General features: G+C 40.0%; 1 protein-coding gene across 1 annotated transcript in view; it reads left to right on the top strand.

The window, feature by feature from the left end:
* The window catches only part of LOC146525170 (CD82 antigen-like), a 47,273-nt gene extending 28,486 nt beyond the window's left edge, over positions 1 to 18,787 (top strand). The window contains exons 4-9 of the mRNA XM_085165578.1: positions 3,785 to 3,906; positions 7,548 to 7,622; positions 12,498 to 12,596; positions 15,367 to 15,540; positions 15,623 to 15,706; positions 17,330 to 18,787. Coding sequence (XP_085021704.1) covers positions 3,785 to 3,906; positions 7,548 to 7,622; positions 12,498 to 12,596; positions 15,367 to 15,540; positions 15,623 to 15,706; positions 17,330 to 17,407 — 632 coding nt within the window. The 3' untranslated portion in view covers positions 17,408 to 18,787. The remainder of the gene's footprint in view (positions 1 to 3,784; positions 3,907 to 7,547; positions 7,623 to 12,497; positions 12,597 to 15,366; positions 15,541 to 15,622; positions 15,707 to 17,329) is intronic.
* Positions 18,788 to 19,693: the final 906 nt, after the last annotated feature.

Below are 19,693 nucleotides of genomic sequence, written 5' to 3'. Positions count from 1 at the left end.
ATAACTACTCTTTCAAGACTTTTTGAGATAAAAGGAAGGTTAAAGATTGGATTATAATTAGCTAAGACTGTTGGGTCTAGAGATGGCTTTTTAAGTGACAGCTAAAGACTCCGCTAAGTCCATGTTCTGGCCTGATCGTTCTGTTTGTATGCACACACTGACAGAAAGAAGTCAGAGAAGTAGAAGAAAATGAAAGTGCCTTCGCCTACTTAATGGGAGCCTCCCAGTGACCCACCCAATTCATCAGGATGCCTGATAAAGGCCAGATTTAGTCTTGACCAGCGCAAAAAAACTCTTTTGGTATGAAAAGCTGCTGTCAGGGTTTACCAAAGAGCTGCAGTGTCAGTTTTGTCACTGAAGCTGGAGACAAATGCCCATGGAAGTGTAAAATCTTTGAGTAATCTACTAACAGTGCCCTAATTTATAAACAAAGACGCAGTCAGTTCATTTCAACAATTACCAGCCAAGAACTGAGCAGATTAGCAGCTCAAAAACGTGTGCAGCCAATGAGGAAGTTGGGGATGGAAGTGTTGTCCCAACAAAAATAATCCAGTGTAAGTGCAGGTTTCAGACCTGTGTCTCTCTGAAAACAGGCTGAAGAAGAATCAGTATGATTTTTCTATCAGGATCATGTCATTGTGAGAAATTGATGAGGACTGTGTTTGGTCCTGAGGACTGAGACGCTACACAGTCATCCAGTAGCTTCATTATTATAAATTACTCCGACACAGCTGACCTGTGAGGCGAGAAGAATAACATCAAACATTATTTACCATCAGGTTTTGACCCTTCCATGTGTTACAGATGAACAGTGTTGGGCAAGTTACTTTGAAAAAGTAATTAATTATAGTTACTAGTTACTTCTTCAAAAAAGTAACTGAGTTATAAGATTCTAAAAGTAATTAATTCCATGCAAAGTAACTATTGCGTTACTTTCAAAAAAAAATGTTTAACCCTCTGAGGTCCAGGTTATAATTCGCCATTTTTGACTACTTTTGATTTTACTTCTACATTTCACCTTTAAAAACGATTTATTTGCCTTGTTTGGTCTCATTCTTTTCAGCACAACCTCACGTGTCTGAATTTACAGTTATGTTGTCATTTTGACAAACTGTGTTAACACAATTGATCTAAAATCAGACAGAAAACATAAAATCTGAGTAGAAAAATTGACATTTTTACTGTAACATTCAATTCAATTCAATTTTATTTATATAGCGCCAAATCACAACAAAAGTCGCCTCAAGGCGCTTCATAGATACAGAGAAAAACCCAACAATCATATGACCCCCTATGAGCAAGCACTTTGGCAACAGTGGGAAGGAAAAACTCCCTTTTAACAGGAAGAAACCTCCAGCAGAACCAGGCTCAGGGAGGGGCGGGGCCATCTGCTGTGATTGGTTGGGGTGAGAGAAGGAAGACATCCACAAACATGTTTAATGATCATATTTCATAACTTTAAATGCAAATATAAATTGTCAATTTTAAAATCATACGCACAAGTTTTGCAAACAAAGTTATTTGCAGCCATTTACCTTTTACCCTCTTTGTTAATAATCATTTCAAACTATTTACAGAACAATCAGCTGTTCTGCATTCAATAAGATGCCACACAAATTATTTGTGCCACTCCAAAAAATAATTTCTGTCCACAGCTGAAAACAGCAGTCACGTCATTGTTCTGACACACAACACAAAACTATCCACAACACTACACACTAGCTACACAAGACAACACATTAAGTACACACTCCAAACACGCTAAACGTCACAAATCTCTCACATCTCAAAACTCTCTCTCTCTCTCACCGTCACTCCTAAAACGTCCCCCTCTTCCTAAACAACCAAATGTCATGTTGCCATATCATGTTTTGATTGGTTGACATTTTTCCACCAACACAAAGGGCTGATTTTTGTTTGTTTTTTTATTTTTTTGGCCATAAGCAGAGAGTGCTCGCTGCGCTGTCCTTAGACGTTAAACATGATGAAACTATTGAGACAAAAACACGCGTATATATCGTTTATCATGACTCTGGTTTTACTTCAGCCAAACAGCAGCACTCATGCGATTGTTTTGCCGCCTTAGCTCGTGTTGTGCCAAAAAGTTATCGCCCAGATTACTTACAGCTACTTCCGTGCAACTGATATAAGATGCAGTAAGCTGCAGCTTCAGCCGCCTGTTTGTTGAAAAATAATAACACGACCGCATTTTCTTGTTAGTAACGGTAACGGCGTTGTAACGATAGGAATAGTAATTAGTTAGATTACTCGTTACTGAAAAAAGTAACGCCGTTACTTGTGCAGAGCATTATTAAATCTGCCCTGTGGGCTCCGTTATTATTGAGGTCAAACTCAAATAAGTATTTAGATTTTGTTTTAGAGCTCACATGGGAACCACAATACAAAAGCAGACTGGTTAAGTTATCTGATGGATTTGCAGTGTTTCCGATATTATAGTCAAACTTTAGAAATGTGTTCATAATGAAGACGTGCAGTCATCTGCTTCAAATCACCTTCATGTAGTTTGTTTTTTGTTCTTCTCTCAGTTCTGTACTATACCAGCGGTCCCCAACCCCCGGGCCTCGGACCGGTACCGGTCCGTGAGTCGTTTGGTACCGGACCGCGAGAGTTGAGGCTCAGGTGTGAAATGTATAGTTTTCAGGGTTATTTTGTTATCGTTTTTATCGTTTACTCTGTTTTCCTGGGTCTTTTCACGTGTGTTATGAATAAATCTTCTTTCAGTACCGGTACTAGTTTTATTTTGTTGTATTTATCCGCGACACCTTAAAGACCGGTCCGTGAAAATATTGTCGGGCATAAACCGGTCCGTGGCGCAAAAAAGGTTGGAGACCGCTGTTCTATACAATGTTGAAATGTCAAAATGCTTCAGTTAATGGGAAAGTTGATCAATTGCAACACTGATAACAAGTCCACACAGTCTGTTTTACTTTATTGTCTAACTGTAATGTTAGGTATATTTTGTAGAACTCCCTACAGCTAGATTTAGCATGACTGGGAAAGTACTAACTCTTGTCTCACTCTTTTTGTTTTGTTTAATTAATGGGACTTAGAAAGATCGAAAGTCTCTTAGATTATTTTCTGAATCTTACACGACATAAAAATCACTTTAGTGATTTGGGGCGACCGTGGCTCAGGGGGTTGGGAAGCGTATCTGTAACCGGAAGGTCGCCGGCTCGATCCCCGGGCTCTCTGTCCTGGTCGTTGTGTCCTTGGGCAAGACACTTCACCTACCGCCTACTGGTGTTGGCCAGAGGGGCCGATGGTGCGATATGGCAGCCTCGCTTCTGTCAGTCTGCCCCAGGGCAGCTGTGGCTACAACTGTAGCTGCCTCCACCAATGAGTGAATGTGAGAGTGAATGAATAGTGGCATTGTAAAGCGCTTTGGGTGCCTTGAAAAGCGCTATATAAGTCCAATCCATTATTATTATTATTTAGTAAATATCTAGCATTTCATGGCATACAGGAAAAAAAACATTTACACAATACTGTGTAATTCCAATCCATGGATGTCGGGATCTGGTAGGTCAGCTGTAACATTCTTAAATTCAGTCTTTTGATCACGTTGCTCGGTTATAGTTGAATAATGTAAACTTACCACTGTGATGAAATCGCCTTAGAAGCAAGTTACAACTCAAACATGCATGTGTGACCAATGTGCTTTGCTACTTAAACAAAAAGTATAATGTATATCCTAACAGTATGGTAGTCACACGCTCTGACAGCTTGCAGTTTGTAACCTGAGATCTGTGTTGCTGATCCTTAGAAAACTCCACAGATGTGAAGTTGGCATGCTACATTTTGATAGGAGTTGGAGCTTTCCCCATTCTCATTAGCTTCCTCGGTTGCTTGGGGGCCATTTATGAGATCCGCCCTCTGCTGAGCCTGGTGAGTATGTGTGTGTACCGTCCAGACATGATAATGAAAACATATAAATGATGTAAAGGTTTTCCTGTCAATAGTTAACTGATTTTTGCATCCTTACTGAAGACTGGTGGTGCAACGGATCAAAAATCTCACGGTTCGGATCGGATCACGGTTTTAAGTCATGGATCGACAAAAAGACAAAATTTTAACATAACTTATTAACTTATTTAAGTATTTTTTTGCCTGTTAAAAACATTCAACTCAAGACTCAATCCACGCAATTATTAAAAAACAAATTAAGGTGCAGTATAGGGCAGTGCAGGGCTTTGTATCTACCACTCCGCTGTGATATAACGAGCGGTCACGGTCACGTAGCTTTCCGTTGCCCTGGAGGTCCTCCCGTTTGTAGTTAGGGCAACAGAAGATGCCTGGGACAGCTCAGCCATAACTTTAAATTGGAACGATCTTGTCACTGCAGTGGACGCGCAACGAGATGTCATAGCGTGACTCAAGCACGTTCATCACAGTTTAAACACCTTGTTTTGCACAACGGAATACGTCTGCAGCTAAACACCCCAGTAGCTTCTGTAATAGCTTTAGCCCCTTCGGATTGGGCAGCAAAGGGCTGCTTAAATGCTGCAAACTCCTCTGCTCCTCCACTTGGACCGCACCCACCACGCGCACCATACACATACTTTTTTTCCTTCTTTTTCGAATCTTCGGATCACGTGCGTACCAAACCGTGGAGTGGGATCGGTTCGGATTATGGATCAACCGTGATCCGTTGCATCACTACTGAAGACCATTAGCTGTGTTACTTTAAGAGCCTATTCATCTACTGCATGTTTTGGAAAGAACAGTTCAGCTAATCGCAGTACTTTAAGTCCAGAAGTTTTCCACAACAATAAAAGTGTCAACGAGTTCAGTCACACGGAGAAAAAACACATCAAACGATGTGAACAAGGTTCCATCACCTGGAGAGAAGTTCACATCAGTGTTTCCCAGATTCAAATAGAAGACGCAACTTGGCATTGGCTATTGAGAGGAGATTGTGCATCACACCCTTGTTGAGTAATAGCTGCAAATACATTACTGAGGGAGGCAAGGTAGAATATAGCTGAAGAGAAACAAACAGAAAGGACATCAAAACAGTGAGATCTGGACTTTGGTATCTGCACGTGCGCTTACCAAACTATCTACCAACTTCCATCCAATATCAGCAGCTACACCCAGGCCAGAGTAAGGCTAAACCTGGGTCAGTCTCTTGCATACTTGAAACATGCCACCATGTTTTCCAGTGAGCACTTGTAACAGTACCGTTGTTATCCAGTGTTCAGCAGTCCACTGTAAATTTTTGTGGCTTTTTTTCTAGCATCTCTACAATGTTTCTTCTAAGTGTTGTGAAAGTAGTGATTGAGGTTTCACGCAGCCAATTCTTCTTGATGATAAGAGATTTTGTCAATAAGCAGACTTTGTACATCATTTATTTACAATACTGTCAAAAGTTTTCCCCCTTCCTGATTTCTTGTTTTTTTTCATCTGTTTGTGATATTTAAATGTTTCAGATTATAAAACTAAATATATTCAATTTCAATTCAATTCAATTTTATTTATATAGCGCCAAATCATAACAAAAGTCGCCTCAAGGCGCTTAAAAGTCGCCTCAAGGCGCTTAAAAGTCGCCTCAAGGCGCTTGAAAGTCGCCTCAAGGCGCTTGAAAGTCGCCTCAAGGCGCTATGTCTTATACATAAGACAAATATAACCTGAATAAATGCAAAATTGTCATTTAATTTATTAGGGGAAATAAATAGGGCCTCATTTGGTCAGTTATTCATCATTTGTGATTCAACAGTAAGAAAGAGACTGGGCAAAAAATGCTTTCATGTGAGAGTTCAAGGCGCAAAGCGCCGCTGAGCAAAAAGAACACAAAAAAACATCTCGATAAGTCCCAACATTTTGGGGGAAAATATTCTCTGGACTGAAGGTTTGTGTCCTGTTACAACTGGTGTTACATCTGGTATCTGGTTACTAACACAGTGTTGCACAAAAAGAATATTATGCCAGAGGTATAGTAGTGTGGTGTTCTGCTTTGCAGCTTCAGGAGCTGGGCGACTTGTCATAATCGATGGAACCATGAGTTGTGGTCTCTACCAGAAAATCCTGAAGGAGAATGACAGGATGTGCTCTTGGGTTAGGATAATGAGTCAAAGCACACCAGCAGGTTCACATCTGAAGTTAGGATCTGGGTGTGAATCAGCTTGAGGTGCACTGGCAGGACTTTCAGCGAGCTGTTCATGTTTGAAAACCCAGCAGGGCTGAATTAAAATACTTCTGCAAAGAAGAGTGGGCCAGAATTCCTTCCCAATGATGTGAAACACACATTGCCAATTATCACAAATGCTTAATTTTAGTTTTTGTTGCCATTAAAAATCAAACATTTAAAACATGGTTGCATAGATGGATGGATCTGAAATGTAACAATATATTAAATATTGGGCCACAGCGCTCTTAACTTAGGGAATGGCTGCTTCAGACCAACAAACAAACAGCTCTGAGCACAAAAGCTCTCTCAGCTCTCTTTTCATTCTTGGCTCTTGACAGAGGCGGTCGCACTTTTCTCCTTCTCCCTCTCCCTTATCTTTCCTGCTTGGCTTCTCATCTTTTGTATAGTCTTGCTTATTCTCTAACCCTCAAAGAGTTTCTTAGTCTTGTTCTCTAAAACCTAAAGAATCATGGATTTGATCAACTGGTCCTGTAACAGAATTGACATCTTCCTGGGCTTGGGAGAGCCCGAGTGTCCCGCGGAGACATTTGCTGCCGGATACTCGATGGTTGGTTGCGTCATGTGTCTGGTGACGCTCTCGATGGAGGACGCTGAACGACATCTACCAATTCAGAACCATGATAACAGAGTTCTGGCTGATTGGAGCTGGCTCGGACCTGGCTTATCGAAGAACAAGAAGCGGCTACAGTTGTTCAAAATCCCACAAGGCTGGCCGACATGACAGACGATTGGCAGGGCTCTTGGAGAAGAACAACGGGAATTGAGAGAATTGGTGACCAGTGACGGACATTAGACCGATTGTAAAGTTTGGATGCAGTTGTTTGTACTAAACCCAAACATTGACCATCTTCACTCATGCGGCTATCCCACTGGCGCCAGCTGAAGGCCTGCCAAGGTCTAAGCTGACTGGAACAACAAAAATCTCCATGATAACAGGATTGTTGTCAGAACTCTTTGTTCCTCCTTCAAGGCCGTCCACGTTGATCGAAGATTGTTGACTTTTGCTTAACCGGGTGAAGGGACACTTTCTTTTTTTCTGTTCTCAAACTGATCTTCCTGTTGGAGCTCAGTCTGGGGGGAGTTATTTCTTCTTCTCGTCTTTCCTCATGTTGTGCATTTTCCATGTTATACCTCTCTGACCTGTCTTCCCCGTGTGATGTTTGTGTAATGTATGTATGGTCGGAGGGTAAGATGGCGCTGGCACGGCCGGCAGCCTGGGGAAAACTGCATTTGGATATGGAGTTTATTTGCTGCTCTCCCTTTTGACAACAGTAAAACATAATAGAGGGATATGCTTGTGTATGTACCACTAACTAACATATAGCTGTTCACACGCCCCTAAATGTTTGTATTCACTGTTCTCTGTGATCCTCCTCAGTACTTCAGCGTCCTCCTGCTCATCCTCATCACTCAGTTTGCAGCTGGTGCCCTCATCTACTTTCAGAAGGATGTGGTGAGTGATGTCATTTCAAATATTGCAAGCTTGACTTCATCCACATGCTGTGATAAATGTACCCACCATGTAAAGAAAAAAAACCTACAGTAGCAGTGACAGTGTTCAGACTTAGTTATTTAGTTTGAGGTATTTCAGCCAGAAGTAAAACACAGTGAAAGCTTCATGGTTAAGATTAGTTTTTAAAGTGTTTACTATTTGTTTTTCTTGGCTTATTTTGAGAGATGAGGGTTGAGGTTTTCTTTAGTTTATATCAACTGCAAAGTCAGTCCTTTTGCCAAATACAAGCTGGGTACTGTGTGTCAAAGCGTTTTATACTTTACTCTAGAAACTGGCCTGGCTCAGAGAGCCAGGAGATTGTGTTCACACAGACAAATGAAAGCAGAACACTACAAGAAAAAGGACGTCAGCTTTTACTGTATCTGAACTTCTGTTGGAAGGTCTTCTCAGCCACTGTCTGCTGCTCAAGTCCAGGCCAAACCTCCCCTACTCCTGCTATGAGTTATTTCAGTCATTGGTCCAACAATAAATGCTTAGCTGATGAAGCAGAAGATTACCTACATCTGGTGGTTTGGATCAGTTCAGCAGAAGTGTTAAATAATGGCATACAAATACTTTGTTACTGTACTTTGAATTTTCATGTATCTCTGCTTTAACTGAGTAGTTCTCTTTATATTGACTCCCTACATTTTTGAACCAATATCTGTATTTCCTACTCCTTACATTTTCAGAACAGGCTCGTTAATTTAGAGGACCAGAGATGGGCAGTAATGCGTTACTGTAATCTGATTACTTTTTTAAAGTAACGAGTAAAGTAAGGGATTACTATTGCAAAAACAGTAATTAGATTACCGTTACTTTCCCGTAGGAACACTGCGTTACTAAAACCGTGATTTTTTTGCGAGAATGTCTCATGACAGTGACGTAAGCGAGTGCGACGTTCGTGACAACAGCTGTGTGCAGATCAACAATGGATCATATATCGAGTGCAGAGAGAGTATGAGCGTGCAGCGTTTAAAGCGTGGAAGTACTGACCTTACTTTGAGTTTGATTCCATAAAAAGTGACAAAAACATTAGTGTCCGTTGTGCGTGGGAAGAAAACTTCTTTTTACAGCGAAAAAACCCCTAAACTTCCAAACAAGCACCGAGTAGCTACGACGTAATGGGAAACTCACAGAGAAACTCGCGGATTCTTCCACTGACCGCTGCACACCTGCACCAGGGTAAACCTCCGCCTGCCCCACTCCTGCTTTACAGGTGAAAATAGAGCAACAGGACCGCTAGTCTTTGACTTTATTTATTTTCTGCTGTGTTTTACTTGCATCTATTTGAAAGACTGAGTGTAAACACACAAAAAATATTTTATGTGCTGGAATGTGCAGAAAATAGGTTTAAATGTTAAACTAATTTCTTCCAGTCAGAGAATGGTGCAGATAATTAAATGTTTGCTTGATGCATAAAGTTAAAAGATTAAAACTAATAAAACAAGTTTTAAAAAGAGACTTTTCCATTTGATTACATTTTGTATGATGATTATGTAGAAAAATTAGAATTGGGCTGAAAGATCTATCACTTTATCACCTATTCAGGTTGTAAATCGTGTTTTTAAAAAGTAACTAAGTAATTAATTACTTTTGAAAATAAGCAATCAGTAAAGTAACGGGATTACTTTTTTGGAGAAGTAATCAGTAATTAGTTACTGATTACTTTTTTCAAGTAACTTGACCAACACTGCTCCTTACATTTTCAGAACAGGCTCGTTAATTTTGATTTGACAGATTTAAGGCTTCAAACATCAAACCGATTTGATCCTAAACAGCAACACATGAAAGGCAGTCCTGTACGTGTAAATCCCAGAGGGTGTCACATAACAGGAGGCAAAACCCTGCACTATAGTTAGAGTTTAAAGTGGCTCAGAGTTTTGATTTTTTTTGGGGGGGGGGGGTTGTTTTGTTTTTTGCACAATGCTGGCATGACTGCAGGTGTCAATAAGCGGTATTTCCCGTCGCTTCGATCATAGCGGTCAGCCTTGTGGGGTTTTGACCAGCTGTAATCGCTTTCTTTAATCTTTGATAAGCCAGAGCCAGCTCTGATCAGCAAGAACCCTGTTATCATGGTTCCAAATAGGTATAAATCTTGTCCTCAATCGACAGTCCCGCCAGGCAAACGACGTGCCAATGCTGCCACCCATCCATCGTTTATCCGGCAGGAAATGTCCCTCCAGGACAATCAGGCTCTCTCGAACCCTGGCTTCCCGTCGCCAAAAGGGTGTCAATTGGGTTGATGGACCAGTTGATCAAATCCATAATTCTTTAGGTTTTAGAGAACAAGATGGAGAGGCTCTCTGAGGTCCTCTCATAACGTTAGTTGAGACTAGAGAAGGACATGAGAAGCCAAGCAGGAAAGATAAGGTGAGGGACGCGGGGAAAGATGCGACCGCCTCCGTCAGAGCCAAGAGTTTACTGGAGCTCACATTAGAAATTATTGTCAGTTATGAGTTTTCCCCACACTGAGCCATTACAATCAGTTTTAGGGTCCCCCCACCTGCTGTATCCCACTTTAACCCTGTACTCATTTCCTGTTTAGAGGCAAAGTCACCCTCTACAATGTAGGCAACAGACAATAGATTTTAGATTTTAATAGATTCCCTTCTTTTTCTCTGCTCTTTTCTATTTAATTGGTTCAAGCTGAGGACAATTAGAATAAAAAACTCTAAAATAAAGTTTGTATTCCCACTTGCTATTTTGTTATTACATTAACATAACAGGTTCAGTTAACTTTACGCAAATATAGCTGTTTTAAAAAAACGTCCTCGAAAGAGTTACTTTTTTACTTTGAGTGCATTTCATTCAGTACTTCAACATTTACTCGAGTACTTTTTAGGTATCTGTACTTCTACTTAAGTACAGAATTTTTGTACTTTTGCTACCTCTGCAGTTCAGTCTCTACAGATGTTGTTTTGGCTGGTGATTTATCCTTCCTCATAATCTTTATGTATCAGACTTGAACTAACTTCACATCTTGGGAGTTTGTAGTCATTGGGTGACTGACGCCTGTCCCAGCTGCCATAGAGTGACAGACAGGGTTCAACCTGGACAGATCACCAATCTGACGCAGAGAGACAGGAATCACTCACATTCACACCTATGGGCAATTAAGAATCACCAATTAACCTAACCCCACAGGGTGTCGGTGTAGATAGCCTGGATCTTGTTCTTTTGCCTGATCCTCTGCAGGTACTTCTGCAGGTGACTGCAGCTTTCCTAGCGGCCTCTTCATGGTTCCCATTTGCCTGTGGGATCCCCAGGTACTTGTAGCTGTCCTCAATGTCTGCAATGTTCAGTTCCATTCAATTTTATTTATGTAGCGCCAAATCACAACAACAGTCACCTCAAGGCGCTTTATGTTGCCTTCTGGTAGTTCGATCCCCTCAATTCTGACTACCTACCCTCTCTTTGTTATCATCCAAGTACACTTCTCCAGTCCGAATGACATTCCGATGTCGTTGCGGTATATCCTGGTGGTGTGGATCAGCGAATCCATGTCTCTCTCTTGGCATACAGCTTTTTGTCATCCATGAAGCCGGTGGCTGACGATTGCTCCGAAGTCAGTATCCGTAGTCAGTCTTGTCACTGAGGGGGTTCAGACCTATGAACAGCAGTGGGGACAGAGCATCTCCTTGGTAGATCCCACACTTGATGGTGACTTGTGCTGTTGGCTCGAAGTTGGCCTCATCCCCATTGAGTTCCTGATGAAATCTGTTAGGGTTCTTCTGCTCTTGTATAGGTCATTCCAGGATCCATGTGTGGGGCATCGAGTCATAGGCCTTCTTGTCACAATCCAGGCCGTGCACAGGTTGGTCAGTCTGGTTTTGCAGTCTTGGGTAACTGCTCGGTCTACCAATTGCTGGTGTTTCGCGCCTCTGGTATTCTTGCCATGTCCTTTCTATGCCTCACTCATGTATTGACCCATGTGTCTGTTCATCTTAGCCGCTATGATGCCTGACAGGAGCTTCCATGTGGTACTGAAGCAGGTTATTGGTCGGTAGTTGGATGGGACCGGCCCTTTCTGGGGGTCGTTGGGGATCAGGACTGTCCGGTCTTCGGTTGGCCTTTTTCGATGTCTCTCATCAACTTGAGGCCTTGAGGCGACTTTTGTTGTGATTTGGCGTTATATAAATAAAATTGAATTGAATTGAATTGAACTAGCAGCAGGTTCATTTGTGCTGCCAGACGCTCGTAGGGTGCAGTCAGCTTCTTCAGGTCAGCAGATGTTTTATCTCAAAATAAGCTTCTTTTTTTGTTTAGGCTGAACAGCAGACATTTGCATCCAAACTTTTCACCAGAATTTATATTAGTTTACACTCTTTGCTAACAGAATACAGTTTTGCTCCTACAGTCCGTCTCTTTTTTTCTTTTGTCTTTTTGCATTCATAAACTTTTTAAACTTGTGTAAAATAAGTATAGCTATGTTTTCCAATTATTGTCAGAAGAACCTTTTTTGTACTTTCTTGCAAATGAACTGTAATATTTCCAAGAAAGACCTACACAATATGTTAGTCATCATAATTTAAATGAAGATACGATGGGCTGTAAATATTGTTGTTATGATTGACAAAAACTCACAGAGTCCTTCTAATTAATAAGATTTAAAACATGCCACACTGAGAAATTTTTATTTTACTTAGTGTCTGGCATAGCATGTAGTGAGGGTGTTTTAATTTAATTCATTTTAATGGCATCCATCCAACAACGTATTCACAAAAAGAAGACACAAAAGAGACACATTGGCTCAAACATGGCGACAGTGTGGGCATATTACGCTGCCTATATGTTTATGGTAATACATGTTTCACCAACTCTGCTGTCTTTCAGGTCAACGAGCAGATCTCCAAGGTCATCACTAAGGTACTGGACAAATACTCTGGGAACAATTCAGCCACAGAGCAGGCCTGGGACTTCATCCAGACTAACGTGAGTTGAAATACAAACCCATCAATAAAAATATCTTCAGTGGTACAAAATGGCAGAAATGTCCTAGCTAGAAGCTAGAAACACAGGAAATCCATTTTTAACAGGGGGAGTTTGATGCTTTACACTTTGTAACTATACAGTTAGACTTGTTCTTGTCAGCTGATGCTGGAAAATGCATTGAAAACCTAAATGAGACAAAGAAGACAAATTAAGTTTTCTAAAGAGACTAATAAGAATCTGTCTGAAATATATTAGAAAATTTATTTTTGTACTCTAGAACCAGTGTTGGGAAGGTTACTTTTAAAATGTATTCCATTACAGATTACAGATTACATGTCCCGAAATGTATTCTGTAACGTATTCCGTTACGTTACTCAATGAGAGTAACGTATTCTGAATACTTTGGATTACTTAATATATTATCATGCTGTTTACAACTACATGAATGTACTATTGCTGTGATTTATTACTGTTACTGAAGGTCCGCGGCTCCGAACCGTAGTAAAGGGACCTCTGGCTAATACGGTGGGTTCTGTGTCGGGCTCGTAGCTGAAAACTAGCTTTACTTTGTTGTCTGGGTCAACTTTGCTAGCAGAGACAGAGAGAGGCGTTGAAAGGCTGCTCCAACAGAACTTATTGTTTTTGGAGGAAAACACGAACACGGTGTACAGTCGAGTCTTAATAGCTTACTTACAACTGGGCTCGTCAGGCTCTCTTCTTGGCTGCAGTGGTTATTATTATATTTACATGCTTCCAGCTCCCGTTTCTGCTCGATGACAGCTCGTACTTTTCCTTTAACGGAAACTTTAACTTTAACTTTAACTTTAACTTTAACGGACTGTAACGGAATACAGTTACTCATATTTTGTATTTTAAATACGTAACGGCGGTACATGTATTCTGTTACTCCCCAACACTGTCTAGAACTGAGCAACAACAATCTTAATTTCCACTGAGCTCAGGAGGTAGAGCAGGGCATTGGAAGGGTGCTCAGGTAACGTAGTAAAGGGTTATAAAAGGACCAGGACTTTTGCCATTCACCACTTCTCCATCAATGTGTTTCCAAAAGAAGGTAATGTAGCTTAAAATAGCTCTCTAGATTTCTCTTTTCAGCCAGTTTCTTCTGAAATAATCAGATTTCATTTTTATATGAACAGATTCTGTCACTCATGACAAAATAGCTTTGCAGTCTTGATAAGCAAAAATGACTTAATATCAACCTTTAATTTTCAGTAATCTAAACCTCAGTTATTTTAATCAGCAGATTTCCTGAGTTTAAATTTCAGCACTGTTAGTGTGTAGTCACCTTATCTCAACACACTTACGATATAATGTTTAATATAAGAGCTGCATGATGGAAATACTCCATTTGACTGCGTTGTGTGGATCTTAACCCTTTAAAGCCGGTCAGAGCAGCACGCTCTGTTTTGCGTAACTATTTTTAAATCCCGGTAGCTCTGCAACTACGTGAGCTAGCGCAATAATTTTTTTTGCATATGAAACCGGAGGAGTTGTACTTACATCTTATGCCATCAGCTTGTCCTCGGTCACAGTTTCCTTCCACATATAGCTTTGCAAAAACTGCATAAAAAGCACTTGCAGCAACAAAAACATAATATTCCAGAAACACGCTTTGCTGATCCGATCATCTGTTCATAACACTTCCTACGTTGGAATAGAGGTCAGAGCAAACTTTTGCATGTCCGCCATGTCCTGCCCAAAACCGGAAGTGATGTAATTTTTGCGGAAATGTAGTTTTTTTTTACCATCAGGGCCTCATGAGCCTATACTGGTGTTTTTAAAAGTTATGTTTGACTTTATGACTTTCTGTGTGGTTTCTGGGATGCTTAGGACTCATATTGCACTGCTGGAAATAGTTTATTTTGATGCATATGCTGCTTTTTTGCAAATTTGCATTAGAATATTTATTTTCGTTTTTCCTGCAGTATATAAAAATTGGTGTATTTCAAAAATAAAACTATGAAGACACTCAAAATAAATTTACAGTTTTGAGGGATAAGCCTCTTAAATTTCTCTAACTAGAAATATATGTTAAAAAAACAAAAACGATTTTCAATTTTTTTGTAGTTTATTGCACTTTTTTGCAATTTATGTAATTACTATGCACTCAATGCAGACATATTATTAAAATTTAGGCTGTAATGGTTGTATTGATGTACAGCAACTTGAAATGCTCCCAAAAATGGCTCCACAGCATGTAAACATATAATATAAGCTCTGGCGGACTTGGTTCTATGGTAGGTCTTAAAGGGTTAAAGGCTTCCAGACATCTGTAATCACAGAAAATTCTCACACTACATAAGAGGAAACTGAACATTTAACTTGTCTAATCCTGGTTCACACCAGTGTTTTCCAAGTGAAACAGTAACTAGAACTAAGGTTTGTGTGACGTCAGAACCTCCCCAGCAACATGTTGACATTAACAGGAATTTCATATAACAATATAATACTTTCTCACCAGAGAAAAACTCAAAAATAATAACATAAAAACCTACAGTCCAAAATATGAAAGTATATTAATAACATTTGTAAATAAAATAAAAATAAAATAAAATACCTTGATATTTTCTTCAGAAATGTTTACATGGGTGTTACATTGAAAAACATGAAATCAGGCCCAAAGCTGTTCCAGAACGAGTATAAGATTATATGTATCAACTTCTTCATCAGCCGTTCCAGTCAAACGTCCTTGGGAGTAAAACGTTGGCTGTTACAAATGAAACCTGTGCTTAACTCTCCCCATCTGTAGATGGAGTGTTGTGGCTGGATTGATCGTACGGATTGGAGTGGTAACATGATCGTCGTCAACAGCTCGCAGCTGCTGTTTCCCTGCTCCTGCCATAACATCTCACATAATTCTGGAAACTTCTCTGACAGTGGATTCTGTGAGGCTAAGACACCAGACTGGCCTGTATACGATGTGGTAAATGGTGTTTTCCGTTCATCTCACATACTTGCTGTCTCTTAGATGCATTTCCAGTCAATAAGGTTCTTGTCTTAATCAGGGATGTGCCGCCAGCGTGGAGACATGGCTCCTCACCAACATTGGGGTTGTGTTAGGCGTTTGCCTCGGAGTGACTCTTATTGAGGTACAACGTCATTAACTCTCACTAACCTATAACTAGCTGGTAGAGCTAGTTATAGGTTACTAACTAACAATATGCAAAATAATACCTGTTACAGTTCAACATCACTAAAGTGGCTTAAAAAATTTAACAAAACGAATAAAACAAGCAGCTGCACCTTTCATGTCATTGTTGAACACACTGAATAATCTCTCAGTGAAGGCTGAGCAGTTCTCAAAAAAGCTCCTGTATTTACAGTGTTGTGACTAGGGATGGGTATCGTTTAGGTTTTATCCGATACCGGTGCCAAACCGGTACTTTTGAAACAGTGCCGGTGCTTAAACGGTGCTCAAACCGGTGCTTAAAGAATGGAGAACACAAACTTTGTCCAAAAACCTCTCATGTTCAGCTGTTTTTTTGTAAAAAGATAACAATGTTAGCCTTTTCTGCAACTATAGGGCATATATGGTATCACTCTTGGCTGGAAGCAGCTTAATCAATGGAAAAAACAAACTTTGTCCAAAAACCTCTCATGTTTAACTGTTTTCCTCTTTTTCTTTGGTCATTTTAGCCTTTTTGGCCAGGGTGAAGGGAGTATCTGCCATCAAACAAGAAGACAGCTGCATGTAGCTATGATGGTGTTTGCTAGTTCACCTTACATGCATTAATGTAATAACGTGGTTAGCCTACTCAACATAAATTACACACGAACAACATTAAGCTACTCACGCAGAGAAGAACGGCTGCTGCTGCATCATCATCCTCATCATTTCTGCTACACTGGCAGGGCTAGGGGCCAGGACTCTCCTCTTCGGGTTTTTGGGGGATGTTGCTAACTCCGGGTCCGATAACAGGCACCACACCCGCAGTAGATGTGCTCGGTGTGAGGTCTCGCAGCAAGCTATCAAATATGGCGCATTTCTCTGATTTAAAAAAAACGCTATGCGTCACCAGGTGTTTCATCAGATTTGAGGTGTTACCTCCTTTGACAGTATCACAGTATCAGCTTAAAGCACTTGTTGCAGCTGCTGAGTTTGCATCTTTTGCTGTGAAGTACAGCCAGACTTTGACTGCTTCGCCTTGGGCATTTTTAATCTGTAGCTCTGCTCTAAAAGAACGTACGTACCTGGACCCGCCTACTATCCTCGGAAACATAAAATGATTGGCTAGAATCCAAAGTGTATCACAGTTCAGGAAAAAAAGCACCGAAATGTGCGCTGCTTTTCGGTCTGGTTACTACCGTTTATGTCAGAACCGGTGCTATCATGGCATCGGATACCGGTACCCATCCCTAATTGTGACACAAAGATCTGATGTTTTTTTGCTCTCACACACTTTCATACACTTCTGTGGCGTTACGCTATGCAGAACGTTTTCACACATTTCTGACAATTTTTTGTCACAAATATTTGTTTTGAAGAAAAAAAAGCTGTTCAGTGTGTGGAATAAAGACTCTTCATGTTATTAGTTTACTGTGTTTTTTAATGTTTGCTACTAAGAATGAGCTCATGTCAGACTAGAGAAGTAATCCTGCTGAAATCTTGGTAATTCCAGTGTATTGAAACTGTAGATTGAGTTTGTTCAAGATGTTTATAAATAAATAACTTAAAAATGAGAAATTTAAAAGTGTCTTTCTCTGGTCAACAGCTGCTGGGGATGATCCTGTCCATCTGCCTGTGCAGGAACGTCCACATGGAGGATTATACCAAAGTGCCAAAATACTGAAGCTTACATTACTGAACTCAAGAAACACACAAATAGGGAGCAAAGTATTTGGTGAAATTGTATCCAAGGGTAATAATGAAATATGTCTATTTTTTTCCTTAGATTTTATTAGATTTTATCCTCTAAGGCTTTTTGTCAGTCTGGTTTTATTTTAAAAACTTTGGATCAAAGCGCAAAGCTGAAAAATGCTGAGAGGACACTTTAATAAAGAAAGGTGTCGTACTGGAGGATTTCTTTCCCTGCCAGTGTTGCTGGTTTCCACAGTGCCAACTTGCTGCTGCATGCTTTTAGTTTCCCTTGAAAATCTGAAAGTAAACCATCTGTGCATCTGTAATAGTGAAACAGGCTTTCAACAATGGATTCACCTTTCCTTTGGAGGCGTTAATGAGCAAAATTAGCCATTGAATTTTAAAACTTTCCAATTTGGCCATCATGTTCGTTTTAGGTAAACAGCTGTGAGAAATTCAACCACTGGAACCATTTCAGAGGTTTTACCCTTTATGGTTAATCATTCCAATGCTTTTGACAATATACTGTAAAAGAAACACAAACTATTGTTAGCAAATCATTCAAAAAATATATATGCATGTATCTCACATGATGGCCATTTAAAAAAAGAAAAAAGAAAAAGGAATTCCTGTGTTTGTATCTACTTTTAATGATAAGATGCCTGCAGCACTGTAAAAATGTCAAGAAAAGCAACGTTTTGACGATTCTGGAAAGTCCACTTGGTGGATGTTTTGTTTTATTTTTATATGCCAGTGTTTTGAGTTATTGTGTAAAGTTATAGTCGTTTGTCTGGAATTTAAGTGTTTATTTGTAAGAATTTGAGTCCCCAAAGTATTCCTTCCAGTATTTTCTATGGCATCAGGTCTCTCCTTCAATTTTTAAACGATATTCTTTCCCATTCTCCTAATTGCTTTTAAGTCTGAAAAGAATAAAGGAAATAATAAGGTACTAAAAAGATACTTGTCTTCTAAAAGTGTTGCAGTTTACTATTGGCATTTTTAAGCAAGCAAATAGAGCATTTTTAGGTTTAAGTATGGAACCTTGTTTAATCCAGACGTTTGAGAAGAGTAGCGCATTAATTGTGTTTGAACTGTGTGACATGATGGAACTATTTTTTAGCATCCTTGGCATTCATTTGTGTACAATTTTAATTTCAAGCCAGTATGTGGTTTTCTCAGTGGCCTGTTTTTTCTTTTGTTTTGTTTACAGTCGCGTAAATAACATCCCATTAACCTTGTAATGTTTCTAAGACACAAAAGGATACATCTGTTTAGAAGTACATGGCCTTCTTCAATTATAGCTTGTTGGTGTCATAAGTATGTACTCACAAATGGATTCATATTTCATTTTGCCAATAAACAGATTACAGTACTTCGGTGTGATTCCTTGTTGCTCACGATGTTGTTAATATATATTTTTTAAATGTAGTGTATATTATTTTTCATGTTCTCTAAATGTCTCTAACTCAGAACTTCATCTCTGACACCATTGTTGTGGTTGTTGCTCTTAGATTAGATTGTTTATGCACCTACATAAGTTTATCCTGCAGTCAAAAGACTGCATTCATTCTAATGACCAGCAGGGGGCGTCTCCTGATTGCAAATAGGAAAATGGCCCTCAGCCAGTTTTTCCTACATGGTAAAAAAAATAAAAAAATACAGTAGTAAATGAAAGAAATCTGTCAGCAAGACTCTTTGGTCTTAAATTATATGAAGTTAATGTGTAAAATTAACATAATCTATAGTTTACTAACTCAAAGCGCTTTATATAACATACCTCATCCTCCCATTCATTCAAGCAGCCTTTTATTTCTCTTCTCCTTAAGTGCTTTCTAACTAGCATACACGCTACAATGGATGGACTGGAGAAAAACTTGGGGTTAGCTGGAGTAGCCAGGGATTTAACAACTAACATTTTGATCAGTAGGTGACCTGCTCTACCTCCTGAGGTACAACCAAGGCACCGTGTTTATCAGTCTCACGGCTTGTGCAAATAACGCTTCCAGCATCCTGGTGGTTCTGTAGCTGATGCTCCTGTAGCTCGTGCCAGACGGCAGGAGGGAGAACAGGCCGTGAGAGGGGTGGTGGGGGTCTCTGATGATGGAGATAGCTCTGCGTATGCAGCACTGTTTGTAGATCTCCAGAGATGAGAGAGGGGCACCAACAATCCTCCTGGCAGTCTTAACAATCCTATTGTTAAGACTGCCACTTCTCATTGGACAGCTGTCAAACCAAGATGTCAAACTTTGTGTCAGGATGTTTTCAGTGGTTCAACCAT

This window comes from Neolamprologus multifasciatus, chromosome 1 (genome assembly GCF_963576455.1).
Source record: "Neolamprologus multifasciatus chromosome 1, fNeoMul1.2, whole genome shotgun sequence".
NCBI classification, from domain to species: domain Eukaryota; kingdom Metazoa; phylum Chordata; class Actinopteri; order Cichliformes; family Cichlidae; genus Neolamprologus; species Neolamprologus multifasciatus.
The sequence above is the reverse complement of the archived record's forward strand: the minus strand, read 5'-3'. Positions and strand labels throughout refer to the sequence as shown.